The sequence below is a fragment of the Paramacrobiotus metropolitanus genome, unplaced genomic scaffold (genome assembly GCF_019649055.1).
Source record: "Paramacrobiotus metropolitanus isolate TYO unplaced genomic scaffold, Prichtersi_v1.0 Parri_scaffold0000242, whole genome shotgun sequence".
Taxonomy (NCBI): Eukaryota; Metazoa; Tardigrada; class Eutardigrada; order Parachela; family Macrobiotidae; genus Paramacrobiotus; species Paramacrobiotus metropolitanus.
Genome location: NW_026570462.1, coordinates 45065 through 55648, shown reverse-complemented (window position 1 = coordinate 55648; position 10584 = coordinate 45065). Strand labels below are relative to the sequence as shown.

General features: G+C 46.4%; 2 protein-coding genes across 2 annotated transcripts; both read right to left on the bottom strand.

Annotated features, from left to right (window-relative positions):
• Positions 1-519: 519 nt before the first annotated feature.
• Positions 520-2514, bottom strand: LOC129601501 (protein P54-like). The gene has a single exon (XM_055500336.1). The coding sequence runs from the start codon at positions 2512-2514 to the stop codon at positions 520-522; it is 1995 nt and encodes a 664-aa protein (XP_055356311.1).
• Positions 2515-5678: 3164 nt separating this feature from the next.
• LOC129601503 (uncharacterized) lies at positions 5679-8380 on the bottom strand. Its single transcript, XM_055500338.1, has 4 exons — positions 7546-8380; positions 7014-7113; positions 6120-6839; positions 5679-5994 (listed from the first exon to the last, which is right to left on the bottom strand). Exons 1-4 carry the CDS (start codon positions 8348-8350, stop codon positions 5883-5885), a joined length of 1737 nt encoding a protein of 578 aa, XP_055356313.1. The 5' UTR covers positions 8351-8380; the 3' UTR covers positions 5679-5882.
• Between the last annotated feature and the right edge of the window lie 2204 nt (positions 8381-10584).

Sequence of the window (10584 nt, the reverse complement as noted above, 5' to 3'; positions counted from 1 at the left end):
ATCCTCCGTCAGGTTCGGCTCCGGCTGTGTCCCGGTGCCATTGGGCGGCTTGGCCTTCGAGTCGTGAGATGAGGTCGGTCATGAACGTGTGGTCCGATTCATGCCATTCCTGTGCTTCCGCGTAGAATCGACGGATTTGTTTTAACCATCCTTCAAGTTTGTTATGGTCCCCATCGAATTCCGGTAGCTTCTGTGTGCGTCCGCGGGCACATACGCGTATCATTGTTTCCTGGAATGCCCGGGTAGCCGCTTGTTGGGCGTCCGCGGCATAGGGTGGTGGGGGAGGGTTTGCTTCCCAACCTTGATCCGCGTGGTATCCCCGACCTTGTTGGTCTGGGTAATACTGATTCTGTTGGTCCGGATATCCGTAGTTCTGTTGCTGTGGATATCCCCGACCCTGTTGATCTTGATATCCCTGACCTTGTTGGTCTGGGTATCCAGCCGGGTAATGTTCCGGTTGAGGAGCTGGTGCTCGTGGGGGCCGTTGTGGCTGTTGGTAGAATCCCGGTGGAAGGTCGTTCACCCTTCCATGCTGACTTCTGAACGGCCTTCTCGGTGGTGCCCGACCTTCTGTTGGTCGGAACCGAGGCACGTTCTGCGAGTCTTGTGGGTAATCGGCGGGAGGGCGTTCCGGATTCTGTTGTCCGCTTCGTCCTCCTGGAGGTAGGTCGTTATTATATGACCTAGCTCGTTCACGGCGATAGTCGAGTCGCTTATCGTCAAGCGGCCGAAGTCATCCATGTTGGGATGTGAGCTTGTTCGCTCTCCTAGTCGCCGTCCTGCGCCCCATTGATTAGGCGCTGGTCCATTCGGGTGGGACGTGGTGGGCGCTGGCGCATGCATCGATGTGTGTGTTGCATACGTGGTACTAGTATAGGTACCTGACGTGGCCGTCGTCGTTGTCGGCACGTTTGACGTTGGCACATGTGGTGCCGCAGTCGACGTATTCCGTTCCGGTTCTGGACGGTGGGGCAGAGGCTGTTGCTGCGGAGGAGTTCCGATGAGCGGGTTAGTTGTCACCACGCCCACGAAGAAGTTCTGTTCCTTCTTCTCCTCTTTGGGTTTGATGTCCCACAGGATTTCTCGAACTGTTTGCGACGGTTCAAAGTGGAAATCCGTTGCCATCGAAGTCCTGTAGGATGGAGGCTCCGTCCTGGATTGTTCCAAGTGTTTCGTTTCCTCCTGGAGACAGCGTACCTCCGTATCCAAGTCGTCGGTATACGTGGTCATCTCGTCAATATATCGATTTAAGTCATCGATATATTTATCCGCGTCCAGACCGTAGTTGTACAGGTCGTTTTCGCGGACTTCCAAGTGTGCGATGCGGTTCTGTTGCGCTTCGTACACCTTCTGGGCTTCTGCCAGGCTGTGTTCCAGCTGTGCTCGGAGTCGTTGTTCCTCCTTCAGCGCATCATTGAGTCCGTAGACCTGGTCGGCCAATTGGGCGTTTGCTTGTTCCAGGTCGGTGGTGGCTCTACTTCGGTCGGGTGAGGCAGGTTGCTGGCCGTAGTGAGCCATTAGCTGTCGTCCTGCCCTGACCAGGAGAGTTTCCATCTCCCTTTCGAGTTGTTCGATTCGATATTTCTGCCGGTCGACCTCGTCGTCGGCCTGCTTGAGTTCGACGATGTATCTGTCGACCTCGTTCCGGTACACTTCGGCCTCTTCATTGGCCTGCTTCAGCTGTTGGTGGAACGTCCCTGCTGCCAGTTCCGATTCGACCAAGGCTGTTTGTGTGTCAGCCAGGTCTTTTTCTACGGTGGCAAGGCGTCTCTTCAGTTCGAAGACCGACTCCACTGACGTTGCAAGTGTACTTTGAAGACGTTCAATCTCCTCGAAGTCATACCGACATGGATTGTCGGACCTCTTGAGGTGACTCTCCAAGTGTTCAATGCGGCGCTGTTGCGCAGCTATGCCATTGTTGGCCTCGGCTGGTTCCTTCTCCCATCGCTTCCGTTCGAGCTTATGGGTGTCCTCCGATCGCGACATCTGATTTTCTGTGGAGTTAACGATTTGGTCGGCCAGGACGATTTGTGTTATCAAATCCTGGCATCGTTTCCGGAGTCGATCGATGTCTTCGATCTTTTCTGGAGGTGTGGATGCAATCCACTTCCGTGCCGTGTACTCAAGCGTGCTTGCTTGGTACCTGTGGTTACCCAAGTGGGGTGCCACTGGCGTTCGGAAGAATCCATCCCGGCTGCTGGGACGTGACACTTGTGTCGTGTCAAATACGTCGTCCATGGGTGGTGGTGTTCCACTACCCGAGTCGCCAAGTTCAAACATGAGTGGCGACTTCTTCTTCAGTAGGTCGACAGGTCGACTTGTTGGCGACTTGTCGGACTTCTCTGTTGCTTGGGTCGACCTGCCTTCCGTTGGCGAAGGTCGACTTAGCGGTGAGATAGCCTTTTCGTTAGGCATCGGTATATTGGTCGGTGATCCAGCCGGGTGAGGTCCGCTTCGTGGCGGGGCCTCAGTTTCTCCCGTTTTGGCCGGTAGTTTAGGCCACTGGATGTCCATATCCGACCTGTTATCCGCTGGCTTCCGTTCCAGGGAGGTCGGTTGGACTTTACCGACCTGCTGTTGTCCGATCCTTGAAGTTGGTGGGAGTTGTTCGACCTCGGTTCCGACTTGTGTTGTCGGACGAGGTCCGACCTCCATGGTCTTCCTTTGTTGACCAACCTTGGTCGGTGAAAGTGGTCCAACCTCGGTTCCGACTTGTGTTGTCGGGTGAGGTCCGACCTCGGTAGGCGGCTTCTGTTGATTAATCTCCTTGGTCGGTGGACTTCCATCCGTCTTGGTCGGCGAAATCCTCCCGACTTCTGTTGTCGGTTGGACTTGGCCAACTTCCTTGGTTGGTGATTGCTGTAGTCTTCCGACCTCAATTCCGACTTGTGTTGTCAGATGAGGTCCGACCTCCGGTTGAGGGTAACCGACCTCCGAGGTCGGTTTCCGTTGACCGTCCTTAGAGGTTGGTGAAGCCCTACCGACTTCTGTGGTCGGTTGGACTTGACCGATTTCCGTTATCGGTTGCTTCTCTCCGACCTTCGAGGTCGGTGAAGTCGCTCTACCCGAGTTGGGCGATGTCGACCTCTTCACGTCATCCGTCTGGTTGGGTGATGTGTGTCCGGCGTCGGTGACTTTCGTAGTCGTTACCGACTCCTGAGCTTTCTGTGAGCTCAGTTGAAGTCCTTCTGTTGGGTCCGTGGAGGTCGGTACACCATGTGGGTGTTCCGCCTCGGCATGAGACAATGTGGTCTCAGCCTGCAGCTTCTCCGATTCCCCCCCGGTCGGGTGGGACGGGGCTGCTAAGCCAGCTCGGGGCTCGAGGAACGTCTTGTCGTGGGCGTCCTCGAAGCTGTCATCGGACGTTGGGTTGGAATCGGCGAGGAGGATCCGCTCGTTGCGCTTCTCCCGTGCCTCAGCCGACTTCGTTGAGTCCGTTGATGACGGCTGACTTTTATCCTGACCGGAGTGCCGTAGTGCATACGGCGCGTTGGAAGTCAGGCGCCGCGAATAGTCCGTGTTGAACTTTCGGGCGTATTCGTTTTCCTTCGGGTTCGACATTGTTGTCGGGTTAGGTCGGTTCAAGTGGAACCAACGAGAGACTTGTACTGTTGTACAGTAAATTGAACAATCCCTTATGTGGGGATGTTCAGTGAAATCAGGAACGTCTTTGGGTTCAGGAACTTCCGAGGGTCAGGATGGTCCGACTTGTTGTTGTTGTTGTTGTGTTGATGTGTCTGTGTATGACTCAGTACACAACGTTACAATACAGTACTATGGTGCAGTACAGTACGATAAGGTACTACAGTAGAGTACGTCCTATACTACTGTGCTGACCAGTATGACGTCACAGGGCTAAGTGGTCTTGCACTTCACTGCCTACGTCACAGAATGCGAGCCGCGTGCAAAATTTAAAAAAATTGATGATTCACGCCTATGTTAAGCGTATGGGAAGTTTCCCCTGCACGCTGATTGGCTAGCCTCAAAGTACTGAAAATCGAGCGTTCTGACGTCACAAGGAAATTCAAGGATTTTCACGCTTATTTTCGCGGAAAAACAAATTATTTTCGAGGTCGATCAGAGATGTTTTCTGGTCGAAATTTTAATTTCTAACCGTTAGAAATAATTTCTAGGTTCTTTAGATATTTTTCCGACGGTGGAAAATCCGTCAAATCAACAAAGTAAGAGTATGACCGACCTGTGGTCAGTTACACAGTGGTCCGTTAGGTCGGTAAAAGTAACTTTTTAGGTCGGTTTCTCCGACGAAAATTAAGTTTTTTCCGTAGGAAAGTAAAATTTCTTTGTTAGAAATTACTTTTAGCCGTTATAAACTAGGAATTCTACCTAGTATTGACCTGTAACCAGGACTTTACCGGTTCGTTACGGTGTCCGTGGAGGTCGGTGATCCGCTGTTGGGAGGTCGAATTCCGCCGTTAAAGTTGCGGGTCTCCGTTCAAGGAGAAGGTCCCCGATTGTTGTGAGGATCCTTGCGCGCTGCAGGCTTTCTTCTGAGCTTGTTCCGTCAGTTGCGGTGGGGTAGTTCCCGTTCGTCCGTCTGGGGCAGTCAGCCGAAGTGCTCTCCTTGTGTGGAAGAGCCAAAAGATAGGGCAAGCGAAGGTGGCAGGGATCGCTTTTGCGATCAACCTGTTGCTACCACAGTCGCTAGACAGCAAAGAGCAGGTCGAAACAGAGGCTGCGTCCGCAGTCAATCTGATTTCAACCGTGGGTTCTCCAAAGTTCTCCGCGAAATTATGCCTTTACCGTCTCCTCAAAGGATCCGGTAGAACGAAAAACCAGACGATCTGCTTACCATGTGACAGGCAAGCACAGAGAGCTCACAGATGACTTTATTGTACAAATAAAGTGGAGCAAATGCCGCGTGAATGCGGGGGAAAACACAACAAAGGCCAGTGTCTGGCAGAAATCAGCAAGTCAAGTTGCTGCGAGCTAGTTCTAGAGCGTAATGAAATGTAGAGAAAGAAATGTGCTGGCGGCAACGGCGTCACGCAGTCCAGACACATGGAATGTGAGTGCGCAGACTGGACTCGTATCCAACGCGAGCGTATATGCGCTGAGTCATACAGCGAGAGAGAGGAGCGAGAGCAAGTATGCTCAGTGAGTGCGCCCGCGGTGTATCCGCTAGGCGGAGAGTGCAGTGCAGCCACTCACGTACGTACAAGAGAGGGCGAATCAGCATGTGTGCAGTGATACGCATACGCAAAGTGGCGTATCTATCACGCAGGCTGTCGTGCCTCTAACAACTGAAATCTGGCCTGTTTAGAATGATGATAATTATATCAAAGGTGCAATGTATCTGTATGCATGACAAGTTGACAACTATGCTATGAGCGCATGACTGCTGTGTTTAGTTTGCGTATTCTAGTTTATTTGTTACTCATATTTATTAAAAAGGTGAATAGGATCGTGATTTGATGTGAATCCATACGGAGGAGCTCAGTAGGCAATTTCGATGTTTGCGTATTCAAACTTTCGCTTATGATACTGCGCCCAGCGCCGAACGAAATGTAGTGCCAAATGTAGCAAACGGAACAAAAAACAACGCCCGAAATTTAATGCACTATCCAATGCGAATTGCAAATACAGGGCGTAGAATGTGCAGGTACATAGCCGAAGGTAATGCTAGCGCTCACCAAGCAAAAAGCAAATCAGTGGCCACAGAAGCGCAAAACGTCGAGCTAAAATTGTCATGTTTTTAACAAGCATTTTGATGTTGTAGCTTTATTTAAAGGTTAGGGAATTAAACCGAACAAAACGAAACTCGTAACAAAAAACAGAAGCTGCTCAGAAGACATAACAACGGTTAGAAACAGGGGAGTAAATTAGAAGGACAAGAATCACGTAAACTTAGCATTCTGCAGGAGTCATACAGGTACCATAAGCGCAATAGTAAGCAATAGTAAACTCCGTCGGGAAATTGTCCCGGAAACCATTTGCCGAAGATGCTCTACATCTTCCGGTGGGTCTACATTCCACCTGCAAGACATCATACGTTCCATGACTTTGTCTGGTGTTTACATAAAAAGAGACGACCATTATTTTTTGTTTTTTAAGATATACAGAGTACTCGGTTTTAAGAAGATTTTAGTTTTTATACTTACATTCCAAATGATAGGATAACAAACGGCCAAAAAAACTTTTCGTCCTCGGCACATAGGGAGCCCAACCAACCGGAGAGGCATTTCATTTTTTCTTCGTTCAAAGGTTCGCAAAATTCGATAAGCATGGCTTCGATTGCAGTAGCAAAATTTTCCGTTGAACGGGAAAAAGTGAAATGCCAACAAGGAACCCGGATGATAAACGGATCCGTACAGCACCGCAATTCTAACGGCCAGCTAACAAAATGATTCTGTATACCTGTTCCAAAGCAAATAGATTTATGGCTGTTGAAGGAGCAGTTCTTCAGTAAAAGATTGTGACACATATTGCCATAAACCGGAGCAGGTAATATGTTCCGCCCGGCAAGTGTCGGAGCATCGTCCGGTGTGACAATTATGTGACTGAATCCTCCTTTGGGAAATTGAAAAAAATCGTTGAACTGTAGCTTTCGGTTATTGGCAATAATCAGCCAGTCAGGTTTTATCTCAACCATGGCCAGCAAATCAGTAAGGAACAGCAGACAATTCCGCCAGTTTCCGGTTAAATAAACCACTTTGATGATCTTAGTGACTGATCGAGCTACCAGTTGGGCGAGCGATATAATAACTGTCGTCAACTGCAGTGATTCCAGCATAGCAGCGACGCAATTAGAATTCCGAGGTAGGATCACACTGGACTGGATCACAGGAGAAGTTAGAATTTTATGGAAAAAACTGGACACCCTAAAGAAGAGTTGTATAAAGTAAACTTGACGACTTCGCAACGTTAAGATTCGATGGCGCAGGAATTGTCTTGGCCATTGTCCAATGCATTTTAAATTGGATCGTACTACCTAGAAACTTGCTAAAATATTACGCCGTTAGTAATATTAAGTAGTTGCAAAATAGTAGTGCTACCTCTTAAGTGACCCTTGGTTATAGACATCCAAATGTGAGCATACGGTCAGGTGTACATCCAAAGGCAAGTCATAAATGCGCAAGTCATCCTGCTTTCTGTCTGAAAAGAAAATCAGTTAAGAAAAATCATGAACTGATAAAAAAATAATCATATAATTATGAATTCAAACCCCAATAACACACGTGTGAACCGACAAGACGCTAAATTCTCCAGTGACAGTACATGACCTTTACACTGTCATAGGAACTTGCATAAATAAGTACTTGCAGCTGTGACTGCTGAATATCGCTTGCAATGGTATGTGACATCTGTGATAATTAAGTATTTAGCGGCAAAAGTATAAAAAAGCTGCGACTTGTTTACTGCCGACTCAGATATACGATAATTTACGCTTAATCAATGCTCTTGTTCCTGTTATGATGTCTGGTCTTTTATTTTTTGTAAAAAAAACGAATGTCTACGTTTATTGCGATCAAAATAGCATACGTAATTTAGTAATAATTCATCGCTTCACAAAAAAGGCAGTCTTACCTGATTGCTCCATAACAGCAACAACCAAGTCCTGCATTAATTCAGACAGTTGGTTATTCAGTTTCTCATCGCAAGATTCTAGAAATGTCATCGCATCCGTGAAAATAGTGCCCTGTTCTACCAGTTCCGTAAAAACTGGAACCTGGCACGTCAAAGCAAAAACTTCCACTTCATTATCATGGAAATCCACAATCATTGTTCCCGTTTGTAACAGCCAGAAACTACGAAATCCTGTTTCCGTGTGGGCCATCTTCCAGTGAGCCAGGCGTGCGCGGGTATCCCAAAACGATGATGTGGATGCCGGGATTGTGAAGTTGCGATACATTTTGTCGGTAACGGTGGGGCCAAGATTATTACGTTTGCGGAGTAACTGCATCTCCTCACTGTACATTCTATGGATGACAGCATAGCGTGCGGTGACACCGTCCGACAGAAAAACATCCAGATTCACGAGATGATACCGGTTATCGAATTCCTTCCAGTTATTCATGCGAGCCGGCTGCCACGATTCTGGCTGCTTGGAACAGGTGCTAATTAGCACGTCAACTTCTGGGCAAATGCTGTCGTCCCCGCAATCACCAAAAGGGTCAGCGCTCTTCCTGTCGATTAGCCGAATTCGTTCAAAAGGAACCAGCTGTTCTTTCTGTATCGAGCCGATTCTTACTAACAGACCATTTTCAACAGCGCCGTAAACGTATCCACGATAAACATTACCGTCATCTCCTTGAACATCTACAAAAAACTGAGAATACAGCCCCGATATATTTGGTCGGGTGTGTATACGGTAGATAAGAAGGTTTTCCATGGCGGATGCTGAGATAATTTGCAGTCCTAATCATTCGGTAAGTGTTGAAAACAGAAAAACGCAGACTCCAAAGAATCATTCTTAATACCTTAATATTCATTCAACCTCAGCGCGTATCGGCCTATACACACTAGCAACTGTCAAATATCAGCAGCCCGCTTGTATCTGCGACACGACTGCTGCGCACGTATCTGTTACTCATCTTTCTTCTATGACTAAGAGAAAAAAATTGAAATATGTTCCCACCAGTGATAACGGATACACGAGTGGAAATAAATAGCATATCTGAGAGCACCGTGAATTCTGCAATAAATCAGCCTTCATTGCCGTTTACTGCCATGATCAACGCAACACAAGTGCAAACTTAATGAGAAAAATAATTTAAGCTTAATGACATGCAATAATTAAGTTTTTCTTCATGTGGGCAAAATTTGCTAAACAGGTGCTAAAAATTCAGGTGCAAAATTACTAATTAGGTGCAAAATTTGCTAATTAATTAGGTGCTAAATACCCTAATAAGGCGTAAATGATTCTAGTTATAACTGTTCATCAAAGTTTTGCTTAATTAGTAATTAATAATTAAGTTAATTAAACCATATTCTCTCAACAATTAATTACGGACTACAGCGTAATTTCATACAGTTTAATGCAGCACGGAATCATCACGAACATTTATAAGCAGCTCAGGATAACTTTAACGAGTTGATGTGCGGTCGTGAATGTGCCAATGTGGCCACGAATTATAAAACCGAGCTCAACAGCTCGGTTTTATAATTCAGCAACTGATTCTCCATCTGACCAATGCGCGCAGCATTATCAGTGAATCTGTCTGACTCACAAATCAGTGCGTGAGTTGGAGCGCATTCGAGCGTTTTGACCTAGATACAATTCGCATCTGAATCCCAATACGTGGTAAATTTGACAGTTGTAATTATACAATACTTACGTACTCGCACATATTGTGAAATTGTTTCCGGATAGTGTTCAACAGAGTAACCAGGCTCTCACGGCAGTTGCGGTCTGGTAATGTTAACTCACAGCCCGATCAATACTTTTTCGCTCTCTCCCCTGTACTTCCAACGGGATTGCTTCTAACAGGTCTGCGTACGCTGAGAGTAGTATTTGTTGTATTGCACGAAAGTGGGGCAAACCGGCTCCGAAGGTCTTATTGATTTTTTTTATTGATCTAATACTGACATACTCATCGGCGCATTTTTAAATTTCTGCTCATGGTACAACGCATCTGCCATGTACTGTACGTACAACATAAGTGAACCAGTGAAAATTGAACTGCAAGGGTTCGTTATTAATGAACGCATATTACCTACACAAAGCGAAAAGTCCGTCATGGTAAAACGGGAATACCTATTGTATCACACACTGCAGAGGCTGCTTTTAAAAATCCGTCTGCCAGTAAGAAATGAAGTGAATGAAAACTTCTGTGCATTTTCTTAGTGGATTTTCATTTGCGCGTAAGACGATTACAGATAATGGGTTCACTTATTTTAGCTTTGGTGCATTTATTTCCTCACGCATTTACACATTACAAAGAAACCTAATAGTGTGTTGCTGATTTATGCACGAGCTTATACATGTACGGAAAATAAATTTTATGCATTTATTCAAATGAACTTTATGCATCCATGTAAAAAGAACATCAGTAATTTATGAATTTACAGTCTACGGATTTAATTATGCAGCTTGCACGAAAAAGGCTGAATCCATACTTGACCAAATAGATTGGAATATGTAAGTGATTACACCTTTTACTTTATAAAGGTCAATCACTATCTTAGAAAACAGGGTGACATGATAGGGGAAAGTTACTAACAAGGTCATCGGTGTTCCGTAGTAGACAGGAAAATTACGGAACAATTAGAGGACCTAGTCACTGCGTTTCGCTCGCTACTTGCAGCGCTACGAAAAACATCTCGGTGCCAAATTGAAACCGATTGAAAAGGTTCTTTACCATAACAATAAATTTTATCGTTATAGAAAGGATTTGCCATGTTTGATTACCATACATTCCAACTTGACGAAGAACATTGCCCATCAAGCAATTAATTTTGCAACATGTGACGATTACAGCAGCTCTATAGTCATACAATACAAGTACATGTGATACAGTGCTAGTAATGTCGCGTAAGTTTCATCTCAAGCTTCGTGTTGTCGCGAGCAGCATTCCTTAACCTCCGTACCGATTCGCACATTTTCTTAGTTCAACTGGAGTAAAT